A 16,042-nucleotide genomic window follows, 5' to 3' on the forward strand; every position below is an offset into this window, starting at 1 on the left:
AGTTTTTTTTTTTGCAATGTTCAATGGCCTGAATGTACGAAATGAGACAATTCACACCCTTGATTTCATAGCAGGTCTCATGGTTCAGTAGCAAGTATCATTAATCTAACTACCTCCTCCAAAATGTCATTTTTCAATTGATTTTAGTTCCCTTTTGTATTCAGTTTTTAAATTGGTTTCAACTGTCTTTTGGCACTCAAATGTGATTAAGTGCAGTAACATGTAGCATTTAGTTTATTTGGTTGACAGTTTATAACCTCAGCAAGGAGCACGTGACATTGACGCCATCACTGAGCTCAAGATGGTGCCTTGCAATGGTGATATCTCTTCCCTGCCTCTTATCATCTCCTTAATTTTTTTTGTACTGTACATGTTGGGTTCAGACAATGATGGTTGTAATCCATGATTTAATTTTCAAAGTAAGAGAAGGAAGCTATGGGTCTGGAGAAGATGATGGTTTCTTAAATTGTTTATTGGCTTGGCGTTATCATATACTAATATGAAGAATAATCATTCCATGCTTTGATCTTAAAAATCAAATGAGGAACCAATGGGTTTGGACAATAATGATGGGGTTTAATTTTTTTCTAGGTGTAGATTGCTAATATGAACAATTATAATTAGTGTGACTGGTTTATAGTTATATATAACTGAGCAGTTAAAAGTATTCTCTATACAATGAAATTGAGCTCATAAAATTTTATTTATCCTGTGCATTTTCTGCTGCAGATCATTGCACTTCTCTTCCATACATCAGTGCCACTTCCAAAGCGGAGTGCCTCCTAGAGGATAGTCTCTATTATCAGAAGGGTGAGTGTCCAGTTTGCTCTGCATAATACAACGAAGCCTTCAGTGTTGGAGGGGTAGGGATCATTCTGATATTAGTTCTCTTTTTTGTTGTGGTAGTTTCCTTTTTTCGTACTTCTTCAGTTTAGTCTTGGAATGCGTAATCACACCTTTTTTTCATACTTCTTCAGTTAATTACCTTCTGCTACATCTGCTTCCAAATAAAAACATGTCAGAAATGCTTATGCTGTCAGAAACATGCTACTGAATACATTTTTTCCATTGTAGGATTTGCACGATAATGGGATGTATGTGTTTTTCTTTTGGAACTCTGGCACTGCCATGTACTATAACATATGATTACTGTTTTGTTGATCAGGAACACACGTTCGAAATAATAACATTATAGGAAGAAGAAGCTGAACTGGAATATGTGTCTTCTCTTCCTGAAAGTTTCCTTAAATGATTCAGTACCCCATGAAATTAATCTGGACTGAAATTACATATTTTTATTAGGTGAAGCAGCACAGAAGACAAAGAAGGCATATTGTGCGAGAGCGGCGATGGCATGGACGAGCTTGTCTGCTCCCGGTTCGGGTACCAATGGGACAGCGACACGTTCTAGCTTGCACTGAATGTGATCGTATAGAGACACGATGGATATGCCCAATCCTACAGTGGCGTACGGAGCCGGCTTCGTGTGAGATGACGGTGGGTTAGCGGTCCATCATGCACGTGTTCCGTTGGTACAAATCTCTTCTTGCGGTACACAACGACTACCATCAGTTGCAGCCCGGCGCGCAAACGTCGTCTTCCTAATAAACAGATAAGGGTGCACAACATTGTGGATCCAACCTTGCCGGCGACGCTGAGAAAAAAAGGCAAATCTATCCATTCGGGCACTGCACGAGGCGAGAAGCTAGGAGCTATGGTGATGGCGGCGGCGGGAGGTGGGAGGCGGGAGGCGACGGATTCCAGTTCCTAGCAGATCCGGTTCACAGGTATGTTTTGCTGCAACCCCTTTTTATTTCCGGTGTCGGCCGCTGTAACTATATAGGAAGCTTATGAGTGTGCTCGCATCTTTTCCACAGGTTTCCCTTGCCGGATCTCGCCGCCGGCGGCTCTTTACTGCGCAGTGAAGCCAAGCAAGCTGCGGTACACACGCCCGCCGAATCCAGCATTTGTGATGTGGGTGATGCGGCGCCGACACCTGACAGTACAACTATATTTGAACATCGCTTGCAATGGGATGGCCCTGTCGGCGCCGAACTCAGAGCAATCGATGGGCAAGGACGATCCTCAGCCGCCTGGCTGGACCAAGAGGTATACGGATGTGGCACTGTATTTGTAGTTCGAGCATACCTTAAATTTGAGTGAACTATATAATATTTTTATTCTCTGAACCATATTGATCTATGTTGTGGTTCGCGGTAAACATGGCAGGCAATCATAGTTTAAGTGCAATTTTTTTTTGTATTTTCTGAATATACTTATTGAAACACGTTTCTCAATTACATATTTCTAAATTATGCAGGGTGCGTGTTGGGCATGCACCTGATGAACGTCCCCCATGTGCTGGCAGAATGAGTGCCTTGAAAAAACATTGAGAAGATATGTAGTTCCTGCGGTAGGAAGCCACTTTAATTCACTTGGAGAAGCATATGTCTATTACAATCTGTATTCTAGGGACACTGGGTTTGGAATAACGTACGGCAAGAGCAGGCTTAATGTTGAAAGGATAAATGCATGCAGGAGATACTATGTGGCTGCTCCTGCTCGGTAAGCACTGTTTTCAATGGACCATCACATACCCAATTGGCTGATGTATCGGACATAACATTTAGCGTCAATGAAAAGAGAAATGAATAAGTTTGACACACTGTTGTACATGCGACTTCTTTTTGATAGGGAAGCAAGTGAGAACTATGAAGAGAGACGTACAAAGATAGTAAGTTTTTTAAATAACATATGATGTTCCTATATCCTCACTTCCTGCTGTTGTATCATGAAACTAATGCGCGTAATGAAAATGAACACACCACTGGAGTTGCATGCTAGCGATATGTACACACGAGCCATGTTTGAAAAGTTTGGCGAAATTATGTATGAAGCAGGGCAGTACAAAGTAGAGGAGGTCAGTAAAGGGAAAATCTATTTCGTGCGACGATACCATCCAGAGAAACATGAAAAGTGGTGCGGGGTGTGTACAAAGTGGAAGTTGTTGAGGAAGGGAGGGAACTGATATGTGAGTGTGCTAATTTCGAGCACACATTCTTGCTCTGCTGCCATGCAGTTAAGGTAACAAAGATTTCATTCTGATGATAACACATTCCTTGCAAGAACTATTTCTTTTTTGTTAAATGAGACAATTAAGAATACCAGCAATGGGTTTTGTAGGTCCTTGATTTCCTCGGCATATACCAGATACCAGCAAAACATATTCTGAAACGTTGGACAAAGGATGCAGGAGATGTATTGTCCACCCACTTATCACACCTTCAGAAGGATAGCATTTCAGTGAATTCAATAACCTTTAGGCACTCAAATCTTCACACACATGCACTCGAAGTGGTGAGGCTGGAGATGCAAATACAGAGGCCTATGACTATGAGTGTGCAATGGACATCTTGAAGATAGCAATGGATAAACTGACACCAATAGCCGCCATGCGAGATGGAATGTGATTGCATTGGAAGACAAAATTCAGCCAAACAAGAGATGTCTACACCTGATTCAGGCGGGGGCTCTGTTAGCCATGTGTCTTCCAGCTCTAGCTCGAGTGCCCTTGCAGTCAGCGATGAGCACGACCTGCATCTTCAGTTCTTGCCATCTGATGATCATGTCGCTGGCGGCAGTGCTCCAGGGCATGCGGCTTTCGTGCAGGTCGGTGATTGAGGTACGTGCCGCTCTTGTTTTGACTGCCCTTCCTCTTGCTCATTTGCAACCCAAAGGGTACAGATCTATAAACTATCCACTCCTGAATGCAGGATACCGTGTACGGGAGGGCTGATGGTGTATCGATGGCAGATGAAGGTTGCGAAGATGAGTCACAAGTCCAGTCCCGTTCTTCAACCGTGGAAGAGGTGGGTACCTATGATCCAGAAAATCAGAGCTACGCCGGCGGTGATAACTGGTCCAAGACAGGAAGCTACTCCGAGTTAAGGACCAAGGTTGCTGATGGATCCATCAGCGGCGTCGATGGTGGGAGACGCGCAGCAAAGCGAGCAAGAGTTGAGGACTGATGTGTTCCGAAGATGCTTAAAGCTGTTACCCTTAGTAACCGCTGAACTCAGCGGTGAAATCCTAGACTAAAAAAGGTGTTTGTGTTAAGATTAGTGGCGTACAAGTTTGCGCCAGTGTGGTGCGGCGGGTTCAATGTGGATCTAGGAGTCCTGGTAGGTTTGTGTGGAAAAAATAAAAGGAGGTTAGGTTTTGGTTTGTCGAAATCCATGTATGTTGATTAGATTATGTTTTCAGTGTCTGCCCCCAATGACTGGTCAACTCATGCTCGTTTGCAACTTTGGTACATCGAACATAGAAATCGTTGTAGACTACCCGCCGTTCTGAGGGCGTTGCGCGCGCCAGACATTTTTGACCGCCCGATAAAGTTACAACAGTGAAATTTTGTCTGGTGGCGGCTGGTCAACCGTCCGCTAATTTTCACATTCGCTGCCGCTTCAAGGGAGTATGAAGGGTGGGGTCGTGAGCCTGTAGGGTTAGCAAACTGAGGGTGGGTTTATTTGAGGGCTACGTGAATGAATGGATGAGGGTGGGCTGTTCCCGATTGGCAAGGGCGAGAGAGCGGCTTGAAGAGCCATGACCAATCCTTTCCCGAAAACATAGCGCAAAAGGGACCAATCATATAAGCAGAGTATTCCGGATTGAGTAATGCTAGAGATATAGACACATTCTATATACATTTTTATGTTTTAGCTTCCATAGTGAGAGCAAGTTACAAGACCAGATGCGGTCTTATGTTTGAGAGTTTTGTAAATTTTTTAGTCGGTGGATCTGACTAATGCATATATATTTGTGAGAGGTATTATTCATGTGTCAATTTTGTAATTCGAGTAGGCTGAAACTAATGGTTTCAGATGGTCTGCGTATTAACTTTGATCAGAACCTGTATCTAAAGAAACTGAGTAGAGGGTCGCCTTTTATGATGGAATTTGCAGCAGGTGTGATCCCTTGCTCGTGCTCTCTGCTTGTCCTCATGCTAGACCTAACCTTTGCTTGTCGCCCTACATTTTATTCAGAGCGGTGTCAGGACTCATCTCCGGCACCTACATGGCGGGCAGAGGGCCTAAGCTCTAGATGAGCTCCTCTTCACCCTGCAAGTGTTGTGTTACTCTGCTATTTTTATTATCTCAACATTTCTAATTTTATGAGTCCGAGATTACTTGAATGATTCGTGGGAATTGGAATGTGGGGATAAGAATTTTTCTAAAGAAAAACCCAGTATCAACATGTTATATCGAGGGCCTTGAAAGCTAATGGTGTCGCAAGATGTCTTTTTTTTTACCTTTTCATTTTTGTTGGGAGAACTCTTTCTTGGGCAAAAGGATGGTAATCTCTCACAGATACTTTGTTATGTCTTATGCAATAATATGCTGACAAATCACATGCTGAATAACCTTTATCCTCATCTGTAGTATTTTAGGACACACTTTTCTAAGAACAGCCTCTTCCCACACATGGATACTGATCATGGTGAGCTGCCAATAAGCACTGGAGACGGAACTACCAGTGTCACGTCCCGTTTTATAAAGGGTGTTGACAACAGGGCTACTATCACTAAAAACTGGAGCAGCTTTTTCGTAAGGCAAAGATGAAGAAAGGCCATGCCTATGCCTTCGCCTTCAAGTGCACATCAAAAGGGTTGCACATGATTGTCTATCCTATCCTATATAAACAGATCGCAAAAGCCCTTTGCTTTATAACTCAATATTAGTATAAGTACCTACCAAGACTTCTATATTTAGCATCCTTTTGGATCGTATGTAAGCCACCTAAGATCATCCTGTACGTATGTCTATTGGTTGTTTGCTGGTAAGACCATCATGAAGTGTGCTTTTGGGGCAGCAGTGCAGAAAGAAATATCTTCCTGTATCCGTTGGATGTTTTTCCCTTTGTTGCAGATCAGCACTAGGTTCTCTTAAAACACTATGTATCAGCACTAAGTTTATATTTGCTTATGATCTAATCAGTGTTCAATTTTTTATGTCTTTAGACTGATCCTACTACAACTTGCTTTGTCAAACCAATGTATGCTATTATCAGTAATGTCATTACTTCCTTTGCATCTGTCATGATACCATATAATGAGATAAAAGTATACCTCTTAAACTAGCACATACACATGGTTTGAAGACTCGTCTGACCGATGCTTTTTGCGCCATTGGCGCAATGAGTCATGCCAGCTTTTGAGTATATTCATCGCCCACGCAAAGCAAGCTCAATCCGAAAGTTCAAAGGCAAGAAAATCCATCTAAAGCCTGGAAAGTACATTCTCCATGGTAAGGGCTACATTACTCTTCTCATTCCAACAACTCTCGCAACAACTACTAAACGATATAACTTTATATAATTTAACATAGGTGAGCCTTGCATCCACTACTTAGATGAGTTTAGTCACCGCATTATGTGGGGCAACACAGTTACGCTCTACAACCATAATGTTCGTAGACTGCAAAAGATCATCTGCAGCACCACCACGCCCGATCGCTACTATGTGTGCCACATGACAGAGACATTTGCAACACACGGCAAAAGAATGGTAATCCTTTGTAGTTGCTCTGTCCTATTCATACAATAACTAACCTTTACTGTTATTTTCAGTACTTTAGCATTCCCTTTTCTACTGGTTCCCTTTTCCCACACATGTATGTTGACCATGGTGAACTGCCAATCACTACTGAAGATAGAACTACCGCTGTCACAACACGCTCTTTTTTTGACAGAAAGACTGTAAGGGAACCCCCTACAGTATAATTGGTGCAACAAACCCAAATTGCAAGTACCATGTCTTGAACCTGGGTGGGTAGGAATGCATCAGCCCCTTCCCACCATTAGGCTATGCCTTAGTCTGCAATACGCTTTATCAAGGGTGTTGACAAAAGGGCCACCATCACTAAAGACTGGAGCGACTTCTTCCATCAGGCACAGATGAAAAAAGGGAAAGCGTATGCTTTCGGCTTCAAATGCACTTCCAAGGGACTGCGCCTGATCGTCTACTCAATATAAGCAAGTTGCAAGAGCTCCTTGTTACATAACTTAATATTAGTATAAATGCCTATCAAGACTTCTATGTTTATCATACTTTTGGATCTTATGTAATCCCCTAAGACCATCTTGTGCATTTAACTATCAATAATTTGCTGCTTAGACTGCTGTGTAGTATTCTTTTGAGACAGCCATGATAAAAGAGATATATGCTCACTCTTTCACTATTTGGCTTACACTCGGCCTTTGGGCCATTGGCGCAACGGGTCATCTTGTTAGGAATCGTAGCAGAATTTTAAAATTTTCTACGCTTCACCAAGATCCATCTATGGAGTTTACTAGCAACGAGGGGAAAGGAGTGCATCTACATACCCTTGTAGATCGCGAGCGGAAGCGTTCAAGTGAACGGGGTTGATGGAGTCGTACTCGTCGTGATCCAAATCACTGATGACCGAGTGCCGAACGGACGGCACCTCCGCGTTCAACACACGTACGGAGCAGCGAAGTCTCCTCCTTCTTGATCCAGCAAGGGGGAAGGAGAGGTTGATGGAGATCCAGCAGCACGACGGCGTGGTGGTGGAAGTAGCGGGGATTCCGGCAGGGCTTCGCCAAGCGCAAGCGGGAGGGAGAGGTGTCACGGGAGGGAGAGGGAGGTGCCAGGGGCTAGGGTACTGCTGCCCTCCCTCCCCCTTCCCTTTATATAGGCCCCCTGGGGGGGCGCCGGCCCTGGGATCCCATCTACATGGGGGGCGGCGACCAAGGGGGGGGGGACTTCCCCCCCATGTCAGGTGGGGCGCCCCCACCCCCAGGGTTTCCAACCCTAGGCGCAGGGGGAGGCCCATGGGGGGCGCACCAGCCCACCAGGGGCTGGTTCCCCTCCCACTTCAGCCCATGGGGCCCTCCGAGGTAGGTGGCCCCACCCGGTGGACCCCCGGGACCCTTCCGGTGGTCCCGGTACAATACCGATAACCCCCGAAACTTTCCCGGTGGCCGAAACTGGACTTCCTATATATAATTCTTCACCTCCAGACCATTCCGGAACTCCTAGTGACGTCCGGGATCTCATCCGGGACTCCGAACAATTTTCGGGTTTCCGCATACTAATATCTCTACAACCCTAGCATCACCGAACCTTAAGTGTGTAGACCCTACGGGTTCGGGAGACATGCAGACATGACCGAGACGCCTCTCCGGTCAATAACCAATAGCGGGATCTGGATACCCATGTTGGCTCCCACATGTTCCATGATGATCTCATCGGATGAACCACGATGTCGAGGATTCAATCAATCCCGTATACAATTCCCTTTGTCAATCGGTATGTTACTTGCCCGAGATTCGATCGTCGGTATCCCAATACCTCGTTCAATCTCGTTACCGGCAAGTCACTTTACTCGTACCGTAATGCATGATCCCGTGACCAGACACTTGGTCACATTGAGCTCATTATGATGATGCATTACCGAGTGGGCCCAGAGATACCTCACCGTCATACGGAGTGACAAATCCCAATCTCGATCCATGCCAACCCAACAGACACTTTCGGAGATACCCGTAGTGCACCTTTATAGTCACCCAGTTACGTTGTGACGTTTGGTACACCCAAAGCACTCCTATGGCATCCGGGAGTTGCACGATCTCATGGTCTAAGGAAATGATACTTGACATTGGAAAAGCTCTAGCAAACGAACTACACGATCTTTTGTGCTATGCTTAGGATTGGGTCTTGTCCATCACATCATTCTCCTAATGATGTGATCCCGTTATCAATGACATCCAATGTCCATAGTCAGGAAACCATGACTATCTGTTGATCAACGAGATAGTCAACTAGAGGCTCACTAGGGACATGTTGTGGTCTATGTATTCACACATGTATTACGATTTCCGGATAACACAATTATAGCATGAACAATAGACAATTATCATGAACAAGGAAATATAATAATAACCATTTTATTATTGCCTCTAGGGCATATTTCCAACAGTCTCCCACTTGCACTAGAGTCAATAATCTAGTTACATTGTGATGAATCGAACACCCATAGAGTTCTGGTGTTGATCATGTTTTGCTCTAGGGAGAGGTTTAGTCAACGGATCTGCTACATTCAGGTCCGTATGTACTTTACAAATATCTATGTCTCCATTTTGAACACTTTCACGAATGGAGTTGAAGCGTCGCTTGATATGTCTGGTCTTCCTGTGAAACCTGGGCTCCTTGGCAAGGGCAATAGCTCCAGTGTTGTCACAGAAGAGAGTCATCGGGCCCGACGCATTGGGAATCACCCCTAGGTCGGTAATGAACTCCTTCATCCAGATTGCTTCTTGCGCTGCCTCTGAGGCCGCCATGTACTCCGCTTCACATGTAGATCCCGCCACGACGCTTTGCTTGCAACTGCACCAGCTTACTGCCCCTCCATTCAAAATATACAAGTATCCGGTTTGTGACTTAGAGTCTTACAGATCTGTGTCGAAGCTAGCGTCGACGTAACCCTTTACGACGAGCTCTTCGTCATCTCCATAAATGAGAAACATATCCTTAGTCCTCTTCAGGTACTTCAGGATATTCTTGACCGCTGTCCAGTGTTCCATGCCGGGATTACTTTGGTACCTTCCTACCAAACTTACGGCAAGGTTTACATCAGGTCTGGTACACAGCATGGCATACATAATAGACCCTATGGCCGAGGCATAGGGGATGACACTCATCTTTTCTCTATCTTCTGCCGTGGTCGGGCATTGAGCCGTGCTCAATTGCACACCTTGCAATACAGGCAAGAACCCCTTCTTGGACTGATCCATATTGAACTTCTTCAATATCTTGTCAAGGTACGTACTCTGTGAAAGACCAATGAGGCGTCTTGATCTATCTCTATAGATCTTGATGCCTAATATATAAGCAGCTTCTCCAAGGTCCTTCATTGAAAAACACTTATTCAAGTAGGCCTTTGTACTTTCCAAGAATTCTATATCATTTCCCATCAATAGTATGTCATCCACATATAATAAGAGAAATGCTACAGAGCTCCCACTCACTTTCTTGTAAACACAGGCTTCTCCATAAGTCTGTGTAAACCCAAACGCTTTGATCATCTCATCAAATCGAATGTTCCAACTCCGAGATGCTTGCACCAGCCCATAGATGGAGCGCTGGAACTTGCATACCTTGTTAGCATTCTTAGGATCGACAAAACCTTCCGGCTGCATCATATACAATTCTTCCTTAAGAAGCCGTTAAGGAATGCCGTTTTGACGTCCATTTGCCATATCTCATAATCATAGAATGCGGCAATTGCTAACATGATTCGGACGGACTTCAGCTTCGCTACGGGTGAGAAAGTCACATCGTAGTCAACCCCTTGAACTTGTCGATAACCCTTAGCGACAAGTCGAGCCTTATAGATGGTCACGTTACCATCCGCGTATGTCTTCTTCTTAAAGATCCATTTATTTTCTATGGCTCGCCGATCATCGGGCAAGTCAGTCAAAGTCCATACTTCATTTTCATACATGGATCCTATCTCGGATTGCATGGCTTCAAGCCATTTGTTGGAATCCGGGCCTGCCATCGCTTCTTCATAGTTCGAAGGATCACCGTTGTCTAACAACATGATTTCCAGGACAGGGTTGCCGTACCACTCTGGTGCGGAACGTGTCCTTGTGGACCTACGAAGTTCAGCAGTAACTTGATCCAAAGCTTCATGATCATCATCATTAACTTCCTCCCCAGTTGGTGTAGGCACCACAGGAACATCTTCCCGCGCTGCGCTACTTTCCGGTTCGGAAGGGGTGACTATCACCTCATCAAGTTCCACTTTCCTCCCACTCACTTCTTTTGAGAGAAACTCTTTCTCCAGAAAGGACCCGTTCTTGGCAACAAAGATTTTGCCTTCGGATCTGAGGTAGAAGGTATACCCAATGGTTTCCTTAGGGTATCCTATGAAGACGCATTTTTCCAACTTGGGTTCGAGCTTTTCAGGTTGAAGTTTCTTGACATAAGCATCGCATCCCCAAACTTTTAGAAACGACAGCTTAGGTTTCTTCCCAAACCATAATTCATACGGTGTCGTCTCAACGGATTTCGACGGAGCCCTATTTAAAGTGAATGCGGCAGTCTCTAAAGCATAGCTCCAAAATGAGAGCGGTAGATCGGTAAGAGACATCATAGATCGCACCATATCCAATAGAGTGCGATTACGACGTTCGGACACACTATTTTGCTGAGGTGTTCCAGGCGGCGTGAGTTGTGAAACGATTCCACATTTCCTTAAGTGCGTACCAAATTCGTGACTTAAATATTCTTCCCCACGATCTGATCGTAAGAACTTTATTTTCCTGTCACATTGATTCTCAACCTCACTCTGAAATTCCTTGAACTTTTCAAAGGTTTCAGACTTGTGTTTCATTAGGTAGACATACCCATATCTACTTAAGTCATCAGTGAGAGTGAGCACATAACGATAGCCACCGTGAGCCTCAACACTCATTGGACCGCACACATCAATATGTATGATTTCCAATAAGTTGGTTGCTCGCTCCATTGTTCCGGAGAACGGAGTCTTGGTCATCTTACCCATGAGGCATGGTTCGCACGTGTCAAATGATTCGTAATCAAGAGACTCCAAAAGTCCATCTGCATGGAGCTTCTTCATGCGTTTGACACCAATGTGACCAAGGCGGCAGTGCCACAAGTATGTGGGACTATCGTTATCAACTTTACATCTTTTGGTATTCACACTATGAATATGTGTAACATCACGTTCGAGATTCATTAAGAATAAACCATTGACCAGCGGGGCATGACCATAAAACATATCTCTCATATAAATAGAACAACCATTATTCTCGGATTTAAATAAGTAGCCATCTCGAATTAAACGAGATCCTGATACAATGTTCATGCTCAAAGCTGGCACTAAATAACAATTATTGAGGTTTAAAACTAATCCCGTAGGTAAATGTAGAGGCAGCGTGCCGACGGCGATCGCATCGACCTTGGAACCATTCCCGATGCGCATCGTCACCTCGTCCTTCGCCAGTCTCCGCTTATTCCGCAGCTCCTGTTTTGAGTTATAAATATGAGCGACCGCACCGGTATCAAATACCCAGGAGCTACTACGAGTACTGGTAAGGTACACATGTATATCACATATACCTTTGGTGTTGCCGGCCTTCTTGTCCGCTAAGTATTTGGGGCAGTTCCGCTTCAAGTGACCACTTCCCTTGCAATAAAAGCACTCAGTCTCAGGCTTGGGTCCATTCTTTGACTTCTTCCCGGCAACTGGCTTACCGGGCGCGGCAACTCCCTTGCCGTCCTTCTTGAAGTTCTTCTTACCCTTGACTTTCTTGAACTTAGTGGTTTTATTCACCATCAACACTTGATGTTCCTTTTTGATCTCCACCTCCGCTGATTTCAGCATTGAATATACCTCAGGAATGGTCTTTTCCATCCCCTGCATATTGAAGTTCATCACAAAGCTCTTGTAGCTTGGTGGAAGCGACTGAAGGATTCTGTCAATGACCGCGTCATCCGGGAGATTAACTCCCAGCTGAGACAAGCGGTTGTGTAACCCAGACATTCTGAGTATGTGCTCACTGACAGAACTATTTTCCTCCATTTTACAACTGAAGAACTTGTCGGAGACTTCATATCTCTCGACCCGGGCATGAGCTTGGAAAACCATTTTCAGCTCTTCGAACATCTCATATGCTCCATGTTTCTCAAAACACTTTTGGAGCCCCGGTTCTAAGCTGTAAAGCATGCCGCACTGAACGAGGGAGTAATCATCAGCACGTGATTGCCAAGCGTTCATAACGTCTTGGTTCTCTGGGATGGGTGCTTCACCTAGCGGTGCTTCTAGGACATAATCTTTCTTGGCAGCTATGAGGATGATCCTCAGGTTCCGGACCCAGTCCGTACAGTTGTTTCCATCATCTTTCAGCTTGGTTTTCTCTAGGAACGCGTTGAAGTTGAGGGCAACGTGGGCCATTTGATCTACAAGACATATTGTAAAGATTTTAGACTAAGTTCATGATAATTAAGTTCATCTAATCAAATTATTCAATGAACTCCCACTCAAATAGACATCCCTCTAGTCATCTAAGTGAAACATGATCCGAGTTAACTAGGCCGTGTCCGATCATCACGTGAGACGGACTAGTCAAGATCGGTGAACATCTCCATGTTGATCGTATCTTCTATACGACTCATGCTCGACCTTTCGGTCTTCCGTGTTCCGAGGCCATGTCTGTACATGCTAGGCTCGTTAAGTCAACCTAAGTGTATTGCGTGTGTTCCGAGGCCATGTATGTACATGCTAGGCTCGTCAACACCCGTTGTATGCGAACGTTAGAATCTATCACACCCAATCATCACGTGGTGCTTCGAAACAACGAACCTTCGCAACGGTGAACAGTTAGGGGGAACACTTTCTTGAAATTATTATAAGGGATCATCTTACTTACTACCGTCGTACTAAGCAAATAAGATGTAAAACATGATAAACATCACATGCAATCAAATAGTGACATGATATGGCCAATATCATTTTGCTCCTTTGATCTCCATCTTTGGGGCGCCATGATCATCTTCGTCACCGGCATGACACCATGATCTCCATTATCATGATCTCCATCATCATGATCTCCATCATCGTGTCCTCATGAAGTTGTCACGCCAACGATTACTTCTACTTCTATGGCTAACGTGTTTAGCAATAAAGTAAAGTAATTTACATGGCGTTATTCAATGACACGCAGGTCATACAAAAAATAAAGACAACTCCTATGGCTCCTGCCGGCTGTCATACTCATCGACATGCAAGTCGTGATTCCTATTACAAGAACATGATCAATCTCATACATCACATATATCTCATTCATCACATCCTTTTGGCCATATCACATCACAAGGCATATGCTGCAAAAACAAGTTAGACGTCCTCTAATTGTTGTTGCAAGTTTTTACGTGGCTTCTATAGGTTTCTAGCAAGAACGTTTCTTACCTACGTAAAACCACAACGTGATATGCCAATTTCTATTTACCCTTCATAAGGACCCTTTTCATCGAATCCGTTCTGACTAAAGTGGGAGAGACAGACACCCGCTAGCCACCTTATGCAACTAGTGCATGTCAGTCGGTGGAACCTGTCTCACGTAAGCGTACGTGTAAGGTCGGTCCGGGCCGCTTCATCCCACAATACCGCCGAAACAAGATAAGACTAGTAGTGGCAAGAAAAATTGACAACATCTACGCCCACAACTGCTTTGTGTTCTACTCGTGCATAGTAACTACGCATAGGCCTGGCTCATGATGCCACTGTTGGGAATCGTAGCAGAATTTTAAAATTTTCTACGCTTCACCAAGATCCATCTATGAAGTTTACTAGCAACGAGGGGAAAGGAGTGCATCTACATACCCTTGTAGATCGCGAGCGGAAGCGTTCAAGTGAACGGGGTTGATGGAGTCGTACTCGTCGTGATCCAAATCACCGATGACCGAGTGCCGAATGGACGGCACCTCCGCGTTCAACACACGTACAGAGCAGCGACGTCTCCTCCTTCTTGATCCAGCAAGGGGGAAGGAGAGGTTGATGGAGATCCAGCAGCACGACGGCGTGGTGGTGGAAGTAGCGGGGATCCTGGCAGGGCTTCGCCAAGCGCAAGCGGGAGGGAGAGGTGTCACGGGAGGGAGAGGGAGGCGCCAGGGGCTAGGGTACTGCTGCCCTCCCTCCCCCTTCCATTTATATAGGCCCCCTGGGGGGCGCCGGCCCTGGGATCCCATCTACATGGGGGGCGGCGGCCATGGGGGGGGGGAAACTTTCCCCCCAAGTCAGGTGGGGCGGCCCCCACCCCCAGGGTTTCCAACCCTAGGCGCAGGGGGAGGCCCATGGGGGCGCACCAGCCCACCAGGGGCTGGTTCCCCTCCCACTTCAGCCCATGGGGCCCTCCGGGATAGGTGGCCCCACCCGGTGGACCCCCGGGACCCTTCTGGTGGTCCCGGTACAATACCGATAACCCCCGAAACTTTCCCGGTGGCCAAAACTGGACTTCCTATATATAATTCTTCACCTCCAGACCATTCCGGAACTCCTCGTGACGTCCGAGATCTCATCCGGGACTCCGAACAACTTTCAAGTTTCTGCATACTAATATCTCTACAACCCTAGCGTCATCGAACCTTAAGCGTGTAGACCCTACGGGTTCGGGAACCATGCAGACATGACCGAGACGTTCTCCGGTCAATAACCAACAGCGGGATCTGGATACCCATGTTGGCTCCCACATGTTCCACGATGATCTCATCGGATGAACCACGATGTCGGGGATTCAATCAATCCCGTATGCAATTCCCTTTGTCCATCGGTATGTTACTTGCCCGAGATTCGATCGTCGGTATCCCAATACCTCGTTCAATCTCGTTACCGGCAAGTCACTTTACTCGTACCGTAATGCATGATCCTGTGACCAGACACTTGGTCACATTGAGCTCATTATGATGATGCATTACCGAGTGGGCCCAGAGATACCTCTCCGTCATACGGAGTGACAAATCCCAGTCTCGATCCATGCCAACCCAACAGACACTTTAGGAGATACCCGTAGTGCACCTTTATAGTCACCCAGTTACGTTGTGACGTTTGGTACACCCAAAGCACTCCTACGGCATCCGGGAGTTGCACGATCTCATGGTCTAAGGAAATGATACTTGACATTGGAAAAGCTCTAGCAAACGAACTACACGATATTTTGTGCTATGCTTAGGATTTGGTCTTGTCCATCACATCATTCTCCTAATGATGTGATCCCGTTATCAATGACATCCAATGTCCATAGTCAGGAAACCATGACTATCTGTTGATCAACGAGCTAGTCAACTAGAGGCTCACTAGGGACATGTTGTGGTCTATGTATTCACACATGTATTACGATTTCCGGATAACACAATTATAGCATGAACAATAGACAATTATCATGAACAAGGAAATATAATAATAATCATTTTATTATTGCCTCTAGGGCATATTTCCAACAA

At 45.3% G+C, this 16,042-nt stretch overlaps 1 protein-coding gene across 21 annotated transcripts in view; it reads left to right on the forward strand.

Annotated features, from left to right (window-relative positions):
- The window catches only part of LOC123122312 (uncharacterized), a 5,323-nt gene extending 1,032 nt beyond the window's left edge, over positions 1 to 4,291 (forward strand). For 3 of the 21 annotated variants that reach the window (XR_006460142.1, XR_006460140.1, XR_006460138.1), the window contains 7 exons: positions 234 to 317; positions 730 to 810; positions 1,303 to 1,787; positions 1,878 to 2,109; positions 2,321 to 3,084; positions 3,184 to 3,682; positions 3,774 to 4,291. Coding sequence is in view for 1 of the 21 variants with exons in the window: in XM_044542499.1 (XP_044398434.1) it covers positions 3,542 to 3,682; positions 3,774 to 4,028 (396 nt within the window). In the remaining 20 variants the exon portion in view is untranslated. Of the gene's footprint in view, positions 1 to 233; positions 318 to 729; positions 864 to 1,165; positions 1,788 to 1,877; positions 2,110 to 2,320; positions 3,085 to 3,183; positions 3,683 to 3,773 lie in introns of those variants that run through there. The other 18 variants (XR_006460145.1, XR_006460148.1, XR_006460152.1 and 15 more) reach the window with 13 other exon arrangements.
- Positions 4,292 to 16,042: the final 11,751 nt, after the last annotated feature.

Source organism: Triticum aestivum, chromosome 5D (genome assembly GCF_018294505.1).
Source record: "Triticum aestivum cultivar Chinese Spring chromosome 5D, IWGSC CS RefSeq v2.1, whole genome shotgun sequence".
NCBI lineage: Eukaryota > Viridiplantae > Streptophyta > Magnoliopsida > Poales > Poaceae > Triticum > Triticum aestivum.